This window comes from Hirsutella rhossiliensis (assembly GCF_020360975.1).
Source record: "Hirsutella rhossiliensis strain HR02 chromosome Unknown scaffold00017, whole genome shotgun sequence".
NCBI lineage: Eukaryota > Fungi > Ascomycota > Sordariomycetes > Hypocreales > Ophiocordycipitaceae > Hirsutella > Hirsutella rhossiliensis.
Window position 1 is genome coordinate 1,206,003 of NW_025408683.1, and position 17,299 is coordinate 1,223,301.

General features: G+C 45.0%; 1 protein-coding gene across 1 annotated transcript; it reads left to right on the top strand.

The window, feature by feature from the left end:
- Positions 1-2,272: 2,272 nt before the first annotated feature.
- HRG_10861 (reverse transcriptase (RNA-dependent DNA polymerase) domain-containing protein) lies at positions 2,273-4,274 on the top strand (the record flags this gene model as incomplete). The annotated part of the gene is made up of 6 exons (XM_044869331.1): positions 2,273-2,491; positions 2,560-2,949; positions 3,005-3,410; positions 3,471-3,568; positions 3,662-4,006; positions 4,056-4,274. 6 exons carry the CDS (start codon positions 2,273-2,275, stop codon positions 4,272-4,274), a joined length of 1,677 nt encoding a protein of 558 aa, XP_044715680.1.
- Positions 4,275-17,299: the final 13,025 nt, after the last annotated feature.

The window sequence follows — 17,299 nt, forward strand, 5'->3', positions numbered from 1 at the left end:
GGCCTGTTTTGCCCCCTTCCCAGAGGCAAGAACCCCGAGTACAGCGACGCCGCCAAATCGCGCATCAAGGTCTCGCGACGTTCTCAGGAAGAAGGACGAGTTCCATTCCTTCATCCTGAGCATAAAGAACAAATTTGACGAAGACGTACGAACCTTCCGGACTGAGAACAGCCGGATGGTCTGTCTGTATAACCTGCTCGAGGAAAAGCCCGCCGAGCACTTGAAACCACTTCTCCTCTGACACTCGACCCTTCTCTGGAGTGGCAGAGATGATCCAAGCCCTTGAGTCCGCCTATGGCAATCCGAATGAGCTTTCCGAGGCTCTTGACCGCCTGCAACGCCTCCAGTTTACCGTGAATGGGAAGACCGACATTGTGGACTTTCTTGCGGAATTTGACTACTTAACTGCGACCGGTCGTGTGCCCGAGGACCAGATGAAGCATACCTTGTGGCAGCACATCCCGGCCAACCTAGATAACAGCCTCTTGACCAAGACCCGTGACGAGTCCGTGACCTACGAGGTTTTCTGTGGGTTCATTAAAGACGCTGTCCACTGCCAGAAGAGGAGTATGAGGCAGACACAGGACTCCCGCTCTTCCGACCGATCTCGCCGCGCGCCGACTAAGACTGCTCCGACTACCGCCAAGACTCCGAACAAGACCGGCTCGACCCTATCACCTCGCGTGATGCTGGCAGAGCCTTGACCGACGATGAGAAAGGGTCCATTGGGATAATGGCACCTGCTTTATTTGTGGAAAAACAGGGCACCTCTCTCGCGAGTGTCCCGACCGCACCCATGCTGTCTCCCGTGTCGCCTCCGTCCCTGTCCCTGCCAACGACTCTGATCAGGATTCGGGAAACGAATAGGACCATCACAAGACTCCTTGATGGTCCCTAAGGTGTCACAGATGGCGAGTAGGTCTAGCAAGTCATTCACTCTGCCAAGTCAAGTCCAAGTGGATGGTGTGAGCTTACCTGCCCGCTCCCCTGTGATCCGGGGGCCGAAACCCGTTTGCTGTTTAGCCCACCCTTCGCCCAGTCCGCCGCCCAAAGACTCGGAGCCCAGATTAAGGAGCTCCCGAGTCGGATTCCTCTCAAGACTTCCATGGAAAGCCAGCCGGCTATATCCAGAAACAGCTGGTCGCCACTTTCGTCATCGATGGCCGTTCGTTCGCAAACGAGACATTTGATATAGCTGAGTGTGGCCATGATATCTTTATCGGTCTTTTCTGGATGCGGGAGAAGCGCCTCCTACTTGACTGCGCCGCCCGACAGATCATCTGGCCAGATGATCTTCCTGCCCTCGCCAAGTTCTCCCCGACGATCCAGCTCTCGTCAAGCCCCGCTCTCGGGTCGGATCGACCCTAAGATCCAGGCCGACGCTGAGAGGCGGAACCGCCTGCTCGAGAAGAGGAGAAACGCTACCGGATCCTCCACAAGAACTGGCGCCGCTCTGATCAAGCTCCTCCGGCCTCTGTCCCGACCCGTTACCGACTCCGTCTCCGTCGTTTCAGTCCAAGTCTCCGTCTGCCAAGAAGTCTGTCCGTTTTCAGCTCACGACCGCCCCTGCTACCGACTTCGTCTCCGTCGCCTCGGTCCAAGCCTCCGAAGATCAAGCCCTGATTAACGCCCTGGTCTGCCAAGTAGTCTCACGAGAGATTCGAACAGTGGAACGAACTCGAACCGTTGATGCCCGGGATCCAGTCCAGCTCGAGCCAAGCTCCGGCCTTGACCAGACCGTCCCTAGTGCTCGAACCGTTGCTAAAGTCTCCCCGGATCAGAAGACCTACCAGGGACAAAGCATTCCGTTCCCTCAGGGAGAAGACCCTGAGCATGTTGCTTGTGTCCGTAGTCGTCTACCGCCCCAGCTCACCCATCTAGAGGGATTCTTCTCGAAGAAAGAGGCCCACACCCTACCTTCGAGCCGACCCGGTCACGATGTAGTCCTAGAGCTTGAGAAGCCTCTTTCGCCGACAGTACCCCCATCGTACCGCACGCCCGTTAAGTATCTGCCTCTAGAGAAAGAGACTGTCGATCACCTCCGGAGATAGACTTCATCGAGCCCGATCCGAGTCCGCACGCCGCATCCGTCCTCTTCGCTCCGAAACCGAACACGACCGCCCGCCGCTTCTGCATCGACTACCGTTGGATGAACGATCATCTTAAAAGTCGCATCACGCCCGCTCCGTCCCTCGAAGGTACTGCTTTCGGTTGCCGTGAAGCTCAACGCTTTACGAAGATCGATGTGATCCAGGCCTTCCACCGTCTCCGCATGGACCCTGACTCCGAGTATTTGACCGCCTTTCGCACCCGTTTCGGAACTTTCCGCTGGAAAGTCCTCCCGTTCGGTCTGAAGGTAGGTCCCGCCTGGTTCCAGCAGTTTATCAACGCGCAGCTTCACGATCTCCTCGACCGGTGCGCCAGCGCCTACGCAGATGACGTCCTGATCTACTCGGATAAAGAAGAAGACCACTGGAAAGACTGTCAAGAAGTGATCTGGCGACTCCATCAGGCCAACCTCCAGGAGACATCAAGAAGTCTAGATTTAACGTGACCAAGGTTGACTACCTCGGCGTTCTGCTTGAAGCCGGTGTGGGCCTTAGTGTCGACCCTCGGAAAGTTCGATCGATACAAGACTGGAAGCTTGAAGACCTCCGAGACCGCACCGCGATCCGATCATTCGTTGGCCTATGCAATTTCATCCGTGTTTTCTGCTACCACGCCTCGGGAGTGGCAGAACCCTTGAACCGGTTGCTTAAGAAGGATGTTGCCTTTGTGATGGGCCCGGAGCAACGCGAAGCATTTGATCAACTCAAGCGCCTGGCTATCGAAGCCCCGGTCCTCGCCTTCTTTAGACCAGAACTGCCGACCCGACTGGAGACCGATGCCTCCCGGAATGCCACAGCTGGTGTTCTATGGCAGGAACAGCCTGATCGGACCTGGAAGCCCGTTGGATTCTTCTCTAGGACCATGACCCCGGCCGAGCGAGCCTACCCAATCCAAGATCGAGCTCCTCGCCGTCGTACAGAGTCTAGAGCACTTCTACCCAGAGCTCTTAGGCCAGAAATTTGATGTGATCACCGACCACGAAGCCTTAGTCCATTTCTCTACGAAGCGCCTGCTCTCGGTACGACAGATCAGATGGTCCGACTTTCTCGCCCAGTTCGACATCCGTTTCCTCTACCGCCCCGGTCGACTGAACGTAGTCGCCGATGCCCTCTCCAGGAAGACAGCCGAGCTTCCTACCGTAAAGGCCCGGGAAGCCGAGGAACGCACGGTGACCCTGATCCCTCCGGAAAGGCTAGGCTTCGCGACCGACTCGCTAGACCCTACGGCCGCCGGCCACCTGCCCCCTCAGAACTTTAGTCCCGAACCTAAGCCTACTAGACCATTAGTTCTGAGGGCCACGAGTGCCCTACAGACCCCAGAAGACCAAGGGATACAGCAGACGCCCGATCAAGACCGCCCAGAACTAGACCGAACTCGGTCCCGAAGAGCCGAACTCGTTTCGTTGATCCGCCAAGAGAACCTCCTCCAAGACCTCGGCACCCATGGAACACACCTGATCGTACCAGCCCAGACCTCAGACAAGCAGACGTTTCTTCAGACCGCGCTCATTCGCGAAGCCCACGAGCCCCAGATCTTCGCTCACGCCGGACAGAACAAGGTAATCAAGCTGCTCCAACGAGACTTCTACTGGCCAAGGATGAAGGAGGATATCCGTCGTTATATTCGGAACTGCCACGACTGCCGCCGCAACAAAACCCCTCGAGACAAGACCCCTGGACTGCTCCATCCACTGCCCGTGCCGACTTCTGTTTGGGAGCACGTCGAATGTGACGGGAAGGATATGCCGAAAGACCGTTACGGATATGACTATGTTTGGACCTTCGTCTGCAAGCTAAGCCGGATTATCGCCACGCTCCCAGGAAAGAAAAACGATACAGCAGAAGTCTTAGCTAGCCGCTACTTCCGCTACCTCTATCGTTTCTTCGGTATGCCCCTCGTATGGATTTCTGACAACGCTGGACAGTTTATTTCTGCCTTCCTCGCAGAGATTAACCGGCTCACGGGAACGAAGCATCGTCATGGAAGCTCCTACACCCTCAGACCCAAGGGGTGTAGAAGTCACAAATCAATACCTGGATCAAAAGCTACGATTCTACGTGACGAAGCATCAAGACAACTGGAGTTCCCTGCTGCCCGCCCTCGACTTCGCCCATAACTCGTCTTGGCACTCTTCCATCGACATGGCACCGTTAAAAGTAGCCTAGGCCGAGATATCCGGAACCCCTGTCACTGCCCCGACTGACAAGACCGCTGCCACCGGACCCGCCGCCAGAGCTAGGGAACTTGTGCAAACCGCCCAGGAAACCCAGGAAGACGCCAGGAATGCTGCCACCGCCGCTCAAGAACGTCAGAAGGAACAGGCTAATAGGAAACGACGACCAACCGACTTTGCCATCGGTGACCGAGTTTTCTCAGCAGGAAAGGCTTCGCCACGAACGCTCCGACTACTCGGCTAGATAACCAATGGTCAGGTCCGTTCGTAATCCTGGAAGAACGCGGTCATAGCTACGTACTGCAGCTGCCCGAGTCGTACAAAATGAAGAACCTATTCCACGCCGACCGTCTTCGAAAAGCAGCCGATAACCCCTTGCCCCAGCAGATCCAGACACCTCCGCCACGAGGAGATCAACGGAGAACCCGAGTGGGAGGTTGATCAAGTCCAGCAGTCTCGAGTAACCGGTAGGAGTCGACGACTGGAATACCAGGTCTTATGGAAGGGATGTGACCCTGATGAGACCTGGTACCCGGCTAGGAATTTCCGTAACGCACCAATAGCATTGAAGGTATTCCACGATGAACATCCGGACGCAGCAGGCCCACCCGTCAACCTGCAATACTGGATCGAATGTGCTGCAGCGGAGGAGGGCTGCGAGGAACGAGACGATGATGACACAGCCGAGAAAGCCGTGAAACCAAGAACCCGCCGCCACGACTGACTACCTTGATACGCATATCAAGGCCTTAGACGGGGGGGTAGTGTCACGACCCTGCGCGCCAGCGTAGAGACACCAGCGCAGAACGTCACCAGTGTCACGTGCCCAAGCAGCATCACGTGCCCACGTGCGACCTCGTGCTTACCTGAGCGCTGCTGAGGTAACCTCGTGCATATGCACATAAGGGCCAGCTCGGTCGTGTAGTCTAGTCTTTCTTTCTTGCTCCTTAGCTTTGAGTCTTCGTTCATAGTGCCAATACATCTTTATAGCCGTCAAGGCTCGTATGTGCCTGGCCGTAACAGGCTAAAGGATTTACTACGTTAAGGTATATCGTTACTAGGGAGATATCCTTTAAGGGCTATATCTCTACGATTATATTTCGCTAGTTAGGCTAAAGTATAACGATAGGGATAAGAGGCCCGCCGCTTAAGGCGAGGTCCCGCTTAAGAGCGGCTAGGCTCTAAGAATCTAATAAGTATAGGTGCTTAGGCGACCGGGTAAGTAGGCTATAGTCTACCTTAATAGGTATTTAAGTAAGGATTTCGATAAAGATAATAAAGGATTATACTACTAAAGGTATATTTATCGTTAATAAACTAAGGGCGCTAAGTTAAGGAGGCTAATTTCTACGTTAAAGAGCGGCTATATAGTATCTTATACTATTTATACCTTAGGAGCTCTTCTTAAGGGAAGAAAGCGGCGATATTAACCGTATATAAAAGAGGGAATAAGTAGCTTTAGTCCTAAGGATATTATATTATATCGATAATATATAGTTACTATAATAGTTAGCTAAAAATATAAAGCGGGACGCTAAATAATAAGTAGCCTTATCTAGTAATAGTAACTCTATAGTAGTCTATTTAAATAAGGATAGTACTATAGAGGCGGGTATTAAGCCTAGATCGGTATACTAAGCTAATAGTACTAGAAATATAACGCGTTTAATTAATATTATTAAAAGCTCGATTAAGGTAAACTAAATTATAGCCGGCTTACTAGAGCTTATAAGGATAATATAAGAGCTTAGCTACTTTTAGTAACTAGCGTTTTCGTTATCTTTTAAGTTCTAGGCCGTAATACTATCTAAATAAGGCCCGAGATAAATTAATATCTTAGGGCGGGTATCCTTTAAAGTTACTATACCGCTATAGAGTTAGGTTAGAGCTATAAAGTTATAGTAAACCTATATATTTAGGGAGAGAGAGAAGATAATCTAAGGAATATAAAGTATACCCTTAGTAAAGGTAATTAATTATTAAGCGGCGGTATATAGCGTACTTATAGGTTTTAGGGATAATAATATCCTAATAACGGCGGCGGACCTTAAGGAAACGGTAGAGGCTAGCATAGGAATAAAGATCTAGCTCGGCGCCTTAACCTCCTTTATTAAGGTAGGTAAGGCCCTAGTAGTAAGGTTTATACTAAATAAAAAGTAAGTAATTACCTTCTTAATTATATACTATTAGCTTAACCTTATATAGCGTAAGAAGAAAGGTAATAGGTATTAGCTATACTAATTTATTAGCGGAGAGGGCGGAATAGGTAAGTCGCGAGTTATTAAGGCGCTTATTAAACTCTTTATATCTAAGGATTAATCGAATCGCTTAATAATAATAGCGACGTTAGGGATAGTAATAGTATAGATTAATAGTATTACGATCTACTCCGCTTATAGGTTCTTATAAAGATCTCGCGGTAGTTATAAATATAGCTAGGGATCTTAATAGGTTATAAATACTAAACTAAGTAGAGCGGTTTATCTATAATTAATCCTAGATAGACCAATAAGAGAAGGATATACTTATCGTCGATAAGGTTAATATACTTAGTGCGTAGACGCTCTATATAGTTAACGAGTAGCTCTACTAGCTACGCGGGTTATACTAGGATTTTAAAGGGATCCCTATTATCCTCTTTTATAGAGACTTTTATTAGTTCTGCTTAGTCTAAGAGCAGTCGATCCTCCTCCTTAGTACGGCCGTCTTATAAAATATAGATAACTCTTTTAAGGCCGAGTAATAGTACTAGTATAATAAGGTATATACGCTATAGAAGAGGTTTATAACCGTTATTATACTTAATAAGTAAGTACGCGCTACTAGCGACCTAGAGCTATAAAGGCTATTAAAGCAAATCCGACTAAGCGTATAAGACTATATAGATCTAGACCTCCTTAACTTAAGATACTACTAAGAAGGTAAGCGGATCCTATAAGTATTAAGTATTACTATAGTAACGCCGCTAAATAAGAACTAGTAGAACCTTAATATAAAGGCTAGCTTAGTATTCTAGATCTAGTACTAGTTAACGCTATATATTTTTATATCTAACTATAAATAAAAAGAGGGCTTACCGATAAAGGAGGAGGCTATTATAATACTAAACTAAGGCGACGATAGTATAATACCGGTACCGGCTATCTTTATATTCGTACTAAGGATACTAGTCGTCGTAAACTATAATACCTATTAAGGGCTAAAGCTAGTAAACGGTACTAGCTATATAGCGCTAGAGGTTATCCTTAATAAGTTATATATAAGGTATTATATCTTAGTAGATATAATAGTCTATTTTAGGCCGCTAATAGGGATAATACTAAAGTCTAAGATAATAAAAGATATTTACTTTATTAAGATACCGCTAAGAACGATCTTATTAACGCCTATAACTATTAAGATATAATACTAGTAAAAGAGGCTATAGTAGTAGAACGACGTTAGCTAAAAGGGTCTACCTTATATAGCGGCCTTTATATATATAGACTATAAAGTATAGGGTAGGACGCTTAAGTATATAGCTCTAAAACTATAGGGGGTATAAACGTTAAATATTAATAGACGCGCTATATCCTTATAGTATAACCTATATAGCCTATACGTATAGCTATCCCGCTACCTAACGTTAAATAGTATTATACTTATCTCTAAAGTATAGGATAGAGATTTAGTAGGTAATAGAGTTTTAAAGGAGATAACCGCTATATAAGTAAGACTAAGTAAGCTAAGCGATAAGACTATTCGCGAGGCCTTAGGATAGCTAGATATCGACTCTTTAAGCTCTAGGGGTATATATATATAGCTATAGTAATACCGGACGCTTAATAGTATCGTGCTCGTATTAAGTAGGGATATAGGAGAGGTTATAGTTTAGACCTTAGCTAATATACTATAATATACTAAAGTAATATAACTAAATAACTAATAAAAGAAGGAAGCTTATAAGGAGGGGCTAAGATAAAAGAAGGAAATTTTAGGCTAATTAGAAGCCGAGGTTTTCGAGGGTAAATAAGTTTTAAAGTTTTTAGGTTTTTTTTTACGTTTAAAAGAGCCTTTCGTTCCTTAAGGTAAAGGGCGTATTCTAGGGCGAGCTTTAAAGAAAGGGCTAGGAAAGAAGACGGGCTTTAAGGAAAGAGGGTAAAAAGGGGCAGCGACGAGGGCAGTAAGGTTATATTTTTAAACTAATCTAAAGAGAGCAAGCTAACGAATTAGAAGATAGCAGCCGACGAATTAAAGGGCGGTATTTAGGGGGGGGGGAATTAATAGCGGCGTTTTTTTTTCTTTCTCCCTAGGGAGGAACTAAAAGAACCTTTTCGTTACTAACGTTCCTTAAAGCACCTTTTTATTACTAACGTTCCTTAAGGCACTACCGGCTAAGGAAAAACATAGGTATAGTAGCTCTAATAGGTTTTATAAAGAGCCTAAGAACGAAGCTAAAAAGTAAGAATAAAAAAGCGGTAGGTAGGCGATAGCGTTAGAAACTAAAGAACGCTAGAGAGTAAGTAAAGAAAGCGGCTATATATATATTCTTTTCTAGAGCAGACTTATAGAGTAAGAGGATAGCGAAAGCAGCGCTAGAAATTATAGGGCTATAGCGATAATAGCATAGCCCCCTAGCTAGCTTTGTCTTCGCGCTATATATACCGTTTATCCTTATCGGGAATACCCGCTTAAACTATAAGGGGAAATCGCTATAGTTATAGCGGCAATCCCTATTCCCTAGGGTTTAGTATACTTTTAAAGACCTTTTAACGTAATAACTTAGTATAGTAGCTTTTAGGGAATATATTAGGTTACGACTTTTAGAGTGTTCCTCTATATTTTACTATAAGTCGTCGACGATATTTACGTCGCTTCTACTTATTATAGCGGACGTATCGGCTAAGACCGAATCTTAGTTAAGCGGACTAACCTACCCGCGATCTTATCGTAATAACTAAGACGCGTAACGATCCCTTATCTACTATAGCTAATAGGAAGTATATGCCTTAAATAGAAAGCTTAGAGAATTAGAAATAGGATATATATAAGGGAGACCTAGTATATAGTCCTAATATATAGCGGCGGGAGCGAAATAGCAATAAGATATAAAATAAGGTTATATATATTATTAAGGGTATAACGGTTATACCCTCCCCTATCTATTTAGTAATAACCTAAACGATATTTCCTAAAAGTACTTTTAAATTAAGGTAGGATTTAGATTATAACTATTATATCTATTAATTTCTACCGTATAATATTTAACGGCGCTTAGCTTTTCGTTATTATCTATACTTAACCTATTCCGATAATCTAAGCGGAACCCTATAGACTAATAGGATATAGTTCCGAAAATAATCTAAATACTTAAAAGTCTCTTTCCTATATTTAGGATAGTTATATTTAATTATCTTACCGCGCTACTTAGCACGTTCCTATCCTACTAAGTGCTAGTCGTTAAAGTAGTTATTTCTTATAGTTAGACGATACTATCGAAACGTCCGCTCTCTAAGAGGCAGTTACTTATCGCTAATATAGTCCGGATACTAGGTCGCTTCTATAAGAAGTAGGAAGAGATCGGGTCTAGGCTCTAGCTCGGAACTAGCACCTAGCTTAGGTAATTCTTACTTAATAAACTGCCCGACTTAAGCTCTTAGGCGGGTCCGGCTGCCCTTTCCTATCTCTTTTTTATCGTATAGTGCCGCTATAAGGTCGATAGCCTTAATTCTATACTAGGAGATCTCTTCCTCGGTCTAGCTTCTAGGCTAAGAGTAGAAAATCTCGGCTAGTCTAGCACGCTTAGGCACAGCGAGATCGATAGCTAGCTCCTCGTATTCCTCTTCTACCTCTCCTCGAGCTTATGCCTCGATATCCTAGGTCGGATAGTAGTAAAAGTAATACTTACGATATCCTTTTACGATCCTCTTCTCGCGCTCTACCCGCTTAGTCTAGATCTTATTCGTAAGTTTTCGTATATCTTCCTTATCCTTATAGCTATCGATTTAATACCGTCCTTACTTAAGAGTCGCTCGCTTCTCTTTTAATACTAATATCTCTAGGTCCGGTAGCGTATTAGCCTATACGTTATTAGGCACTATATCCCTAATAGCCCGAGGGTTATAGGTAAGGCTAACGTATATAAGCATCTAGAATAGTTTATTTTACTTCTCCTCCTTTAAGAAAGCATTCTAGATATCGAACTAGGCAATCTTATTTAGATATACGCTATAGAAAGTAGTAAATCTAAGGTTATAGCGTATTATCTAGTTATAGACTATATCTAGCGCGTCGCTTAGAGAGTTAAACTAGTTAGTATAGCTACCCGTTTTAGAAGACTCTTCGCTAGCTAGTCTATAGGGCGGGCCTTAATATACTATTAACAGCGTTCGCAGCGCCTCTCCGAGCGAATCTCGGCGTCTAGGGCTTCTTATATCCCGAATTAAGGCTCTGCCGACCTATATCGTAATTTAGCTTAGAGTATAGTATAGCTTCGTTAGCGGAAAGGGTTATACTATAAACCTAGCGGAAAACCGGCACCTTAAGTATTAACTCCTTCTACCAGAGCGGCGTAGATTACGTTAGACCCTAGACCTTAGTCTTAAATAAGTAGGATATATCTATTAAGCTTTACGTATTAAACGTATAGTTATATAGCGCTAGGGCGATAAGGACTATAATAGGGTAGAATATTAGCTTCCTAGTAGGGGTAAAGAAAAAGATAGTTCTAACTTATATTAATTAGTATATACTATAAGTTTAATTAACTAAAGCGGCCTAAGGCGTATAGTCTAGGCTTATTATCTACTCCCTTATAGTTAATAAACTTAATAGCTATAACCGGGACGGAGTTCCCGGTAGTAGGGTAATAGACGATTATTATAAAGATATCCTTATAGTAGAGAGCTTTAGGACGACCACGCTTAGTCGTCTCCTATACTAGTAGCTTAGTTAGCTAATAAGATACTTTATTTATTGCCTTATCTAACTCTTTCTCGCTCTTAGTAGACTAGACGACTTTCGAGCTAAAGAGCTCCTCGATAGAACTATCCTTCGGACTCTTCCTCTAGCTATCTACTAACTCGGCAGGCCGTGCCCTAGTATAGCATAGAATCTAATAGTAGCCCGCTAGCTAGATACAATAGCGCTCGAGGGTAAAGGTGCTAGCGTTATACGCTATATTAAAGGTTAAGATAACCTAGAGGCTATCTACGTTTAAGACTAGCTTACTATTAACGTTAGGCGCCTAGAGGCTAAACCGAGGAACTAAAACGTTATAGTAATACTAATAGCGAGTTAGGAAACTTAGGAATTAGATATAATAAAGAGTAGTAAGTTAGTAGTACCTTATAGACCTCTTTGCTATTATTCCGGTTTATATATCGTCTAGTAATAGTCGTATAGAGCTACTAGAACTAACGTATATACTCTTTTAATATACCCTACGACTTTACCTTATAATTTCTATATACGAATAGGAAGAAGTCTATTATAGTTTTACGAGTAAGGTTCTAGATTATCGCCTTCTAATTACTAATTCGATTATTAGTATAGTATCTATATTCTTAGGCTTAGCCCTTTATCCGAATACGTAGCAGGGATAGCACGATATACCGCGTCTATTTTCTAAAGATGCTAGTAACGTTAATCTTCGTTTTAGCTAAGTACTTCGGCTTAATAAAACGAACGACGCGTAGCTGCTTTCGGTTTCTAGCGTGCTCTTCGGCTAATAATAGCGCTGGCTTTACGACTCTCTTGCGCTCTTTGGCGGTAAAACGCTAAAGGAAGTCAAGGTGATGCTCCGGGGGAGCGTGCGCGAGGGGGTGCCGAGCAATGGCGGTCGACATAATCGTAGGTGGGTTAAGGAGGAGAGCGTCATTGCCAGTGATAAGCATTTAAACGGGCGCGTATCCGCCATTTATAGTAGATGAGGACCATACTGGCTGGCTGGCTACGCGGCATTTCGCCTGGGCGGCAAGAGTTAGACTCCTAAGGACAAAGCAGGCTAAGGGAGTAAGATAGGATTAGTGGCTCCGGAGCGAGGGGATTGCGGGCTAGCGTGATATCAGCGCTTAGAGGTAGACAGTACCTGGCTATGTCCCGCTTCTAGCTAGTGTGCCTCGTTGCTCGAGCTGCTGAAAATAGTAGTATGAACCTCCGGATTAGGCCGCTCTAGCAGCGCTTCTTATATTTATATAGTAAAGCTCTATATTAATAGCGCTATAATAAGGGATATCCGCGCTTAATTTAACTATCTTTATATAAGCCTATCCCTATACCTATAAAGGTATCTCTTACTATTTATATATATTAATATAAATAAACTAGCTAACCTCCTTATAAAGCTTTATATTAATTATAGCGAACTTAATATAGCTAAGTTAGTAGGCTAAGAGCTTATAATACTCTATTAAAAGTAAAGTAAAGCTATTTTAGCTTACTTTATATAGTTTAAAGAAGTGCTTTATTAAGTAGATATATATAGCTAGCTTAATATAATAAAGTATAATTACCTTATTATAAGCTTAAATATAAATTAGTATACTTATTTAAGTAAAAGGTCTATACTATTAAATATATATACCGATCTTATCTACCTTCTTTATAAGCTTAGTAGTAATAAGTTTCCTTTTTTATCTTTTTCTATAATATAAAAAAAGGATAACGCTAGTAATACTATAGATATCTCTATCTCTACCTTAAGGACTAAGGATAAAAAGAGGTAGCGATAGGAGGGTCGCTATATAAGCTATAGTAGTAAATCTTATTAGTTTTTAAAGTACCCGCGCTAGGAGGCGCGGGTAAACGTACTTTAAGTAGTAGAGGGGCGTACGCGCTAGGATAGAAAGGAGGTTAGGTTTAACGATAGCGACTCTTACGACGAGTAATCTTAGTAACGCCTCTATAAGCTTCGTCGGCGTTCCCTCGCGTACGGTAGTAGCTACTATATAAACGGGACGTATACTTATAGCGACTAAAAAGGCGGCTAAGATATAGGAAGGCCGCTAATATAATATAATTATAGCGAAAGGGAGTGCCTATATAGCCCTATACGGGAGGGAGCAGAGCTTTATATACTAAAGTACCGTCCCTTACGTTATAGTACTAAGAGCTACTACTATACGCCGATATAGGGGGGGCGGGATACTATAAGCTTACTAAAGCTAGCTATACGCCGTTTTACGTGCCTTTACTCCCTAGCTATAAGTACTAAAGCCTAACTCCTAGGGCGCGGCCCTTACTAATAATATAGTCTATCTAAGAAGCTCGCTTAGAAGGGTATTATATATTATTTACTAACGTTTTTTCCGCGACTAAGTATATATAGTCCGCGCGAGGGTTCCGTCCCCCTAAGCGTAGTATTAGGTATTATTTAAAGGCGCGCCTCTTTAAAAGCTAGGTAGGGGTATAATATAAGGGCTTTTGCCCTATATAGGCCTAGACTAAGGTCTAGTCTAAGTCTATATATAAGCGGCCTCTACGCTTATATAGGCTAGGCCTATACTTCTCTTTCTTTTCCCCCTTATAGATTATTAACCTTCTTTTAATAAACCGCACCTAAGCCTATGCCTTTACCTACTCTATAATATATATAGCTATAAGAATAGACCTAAGGTAAATAAAGATAGAGATAGTATTAAGCTATAAATTATAATATTAAGGGATAGTATAAGCTATGATTATAGTTATAGATTATAGGGTCTATAAACGGCTTATTATTATAATACTAATTAAGGAGGTTTTAATAGCTAACGCTAAAGTAGGCTAGTATTCTATTAATAGTTATCTTAAGCGCGCTAAGGGACTTTTAATAGAACTAATAAAGATAATAGAAGGTTAGCTAGCTTAATATCTATATATATTTATATATAGTATACCTTATAAAGGTAGAGTAGACTTTACTACGTTATCCGATCCTAGAATAGCGGATAATATTATAGCGGAAGCCTATAAGTTATCGCGGGTATAGCGGTAACTAAGTTACTAGCAGGATCTAAGGATCTAGTAGGTAGCTGTAATCGCGTAAAGCTATTACTAGAGTATAGAGGTTAAGAGTCGGGGGCAACTACGTCTATATTAGTAAGTAAAGCCCCCTTCGATTTAGGGCGTTAAAGTAATAAGAGGAGCCCTTTCCCTTCCCTTAGCTAAGGTAAAGGACTAAAGGGATAAAAGACATAGCTAATAAAGCGGACATGCAGAACCTAGAGGCATTAGAACTCAGCTAAACATATAGAATAGGGGTCGAGGAGGTCGTGTGAGCGGAGCAGAGTTAGGCAAAGGAGGGGGCTATGTATTAGAGATAGCCGGCCTATAGGGATAATAGTGAGAGAAAGAGAGAGGAAGAAAAGGAGAATCGAGAGGAAGGGGTAAGGGAGTGTAGGTGTTCTTATAGCAATCCGGGATGCCGCGACGGGCCAAAGGGGGAAGGGGCTTGCCTAAGGCGGAAGGCGGTGGGGGGCAGCGGGGAATTTGCAACGACCGACTTTACCAGAGATGGGCATTTATTGCCAGCCATCTGCTTGTGGAGATCGATTGGAGGCAGGACTGCCGTTATGGAAGCTGCCGGCTCCTGATACTATTGTTACTGTGGACCAGTGGAGCCCTGTCTGCTAGGCCACAGTGGCAGCCAAAGGGTTCGACGCCATATGAGGTGGGCTTCGCAGGACCGAACCTGCTTGATTCGTACAGAGATGCGGTTCATGGGTAAACTTATTGCGAACGGACATTCAAGAGCAAGCGCTCGCTGCTGAAGACTCGCCCAATACTAATCCATCACAAGGCTGAAGCAGGTGATTCTGATTAGACCTTTCCAACTATATCAACGTCGATGAAAACAGGGCAAGAAAAGGACCAAATACAAGTAGAAGTCACTCATGTTGACCCTCCTGTATTTACTAAGGCCACTCTTGCTTTACCAGAACAGGGCAGGCCTGAACAGACTTCATGACTATGCGAACGACGTCAGCCCAAGTTAAGAAACATACTTTCAGCTCTGATCGCCCTTTGTTGCTGTCGCTCGACAATAAGGCCATGTGAACTAACTCCTGTCCGAGCGACAAAACCCTTGATTCAGAGACTTATTGTGAAAACAATTACAGTATTCTACGGTCAATAGGGACTAGAAGAATTGTTCGAGCTGTCGCAAACTTTTACAGTGGTTCGGCCAAGGCGCTTCAGTGAAAATTAGCAAAGCAAGACCGTCATCTACGCCCTAACCTCGAGCTCAGTCGGGTAGGTGAGTTTGGAATCGGGAAGCGCGAATCCGGAGAACAGCAGTCTGAGTGGGCTGACGAGTGGCTAAAGAGTGGGTGCTCTTGCAGCAACGCCATGGCCATGGGTCGTAAAGGTGGCAGCATCGAGAGACCGGAGCTGCAGAGGCAAATAGTGACTAAACGGCGGGCAACGGCTCGGCACTGCGCAAAATGCGGTCGCAAAGTTCCACCAATAAGGCAGCGAGGAGTCGCCCAGGCACTTGGGAGTGGCTGGCCTAACCGCACGACCCTTGGCAGCGTCGCTCACCCGGCAGCCGAAACACTTTTCTCGGAGCCCATATTCCCACGCCCAACGACGTCGACCCGATATCTTTACTCGACCAGCATCCTACCACAACGTGTTTGCCTCTCCATGGGCCTGCAGTATCCGAGGTCCGCGGAGCGGAAAATAAAACGAATAGCTGCCCGGCCCGACTAAATCACGACCACCACGTATGGGTGTAATTGCCTGGGCGACTTGAAGTCGGATCCAACGGGGCTCTGTTACTCGAATAGCAAATAACCTTCTCAAAATATGAATGCAATCGCGAAGAGGAAAGTACCGGGAACACAAGCAGCGCCGAAACGCACATCCTCTCCTCCAATATCTCTTGCCCTGCCCTAGTCAAGTCGCAAGGTATCTCTTGCCGCCTTCTCCATAATAGTAGTACTTCTGAGGCTTTTCTGATCAGAAGCATGGAGTGTTATCCTTACAGTATCCGGCTGGCGTCTCTAGCTTTTTCCTTCCTAGATTATGAACCCTTGCTAGACTCTCCGGTCTGTCCTTTGCTTGCAAGATCAATGTTCGCGGCTTCCTTCAGGTGCTTCTTGATCGTACTCCCCTGGAAACGATCTTTTGCCGTCGTTTGTCTTTCGCCATCTTCGGTAGCCCCCCAGGAAAACTCGCTATGACCACCTGGCAACCGGCTTATGCTATCATGCCCTAACATTTCGTTAAAATCGCCAACCCCCTACGAAATCCGAGGTTTTAAGATGCCAGGGACAGCCACTGGGCCATCTGCCTCGTGGTCCAATACTATCAAAAAGAGTTCCATCTGCCGTCTTGGCAGTGAGCCAAAGGTGATCACAGTGGAACCGATTTAACTTCTGCAATTCCGCTCGCCAGGGTGGTTGTTGCGGCGCTGTCGGTATATCTCTGCTTCAGATGACTATCTGCAGATGGGACAGTCCACTCTATGGGGAAGTGATACTCATTGAAGAGCCCCTTAGTGAGCTTTTCCCCTGCAGATATCAGGTTCCTCTTAGCTTAGTTCTTTGGGTCATCTCGGGAGACGACATACGCGTTCAGGACTATTCTGTGGCGAGGTCCGAAGAAAGACGCCGAATCAGCCATTGATAGGCAGGAATTCGCCCGTTCTCGTTCTTCGCTAAGCATTCTCAAAACTTATTTCCTCCTGCGACTTCGTCGTTGATCTCCTCTGGCTGCACAAGCAAAATCTCGCCGCCAGGGTCCTCCCCGAACTTGTGGAGTGGTGCCGCTGGGCACCGAGACTTCGCCTTCCACTGGACTGCATTGATCTCTGTGGAGGAGCCGCGGAAGCCTGCAAAACTTCCATCACGGCCCAATCCACCGTCGAGATGCGCTACGCACGACGCGCCACCAAGCTTGTGATTGAGCAGTGGGCCTTTAAAAGAAAATGATGAAGGTAAAATCTCCAAGCTTTTTCTTGTGATGCTGGCTGTCCACTCCTTTTGAGATAGAGTGGACCTAGGGAAACACGTTTCTCAGTCCATCGCTTATACTGTCGGCTAGGCCAATAATCGA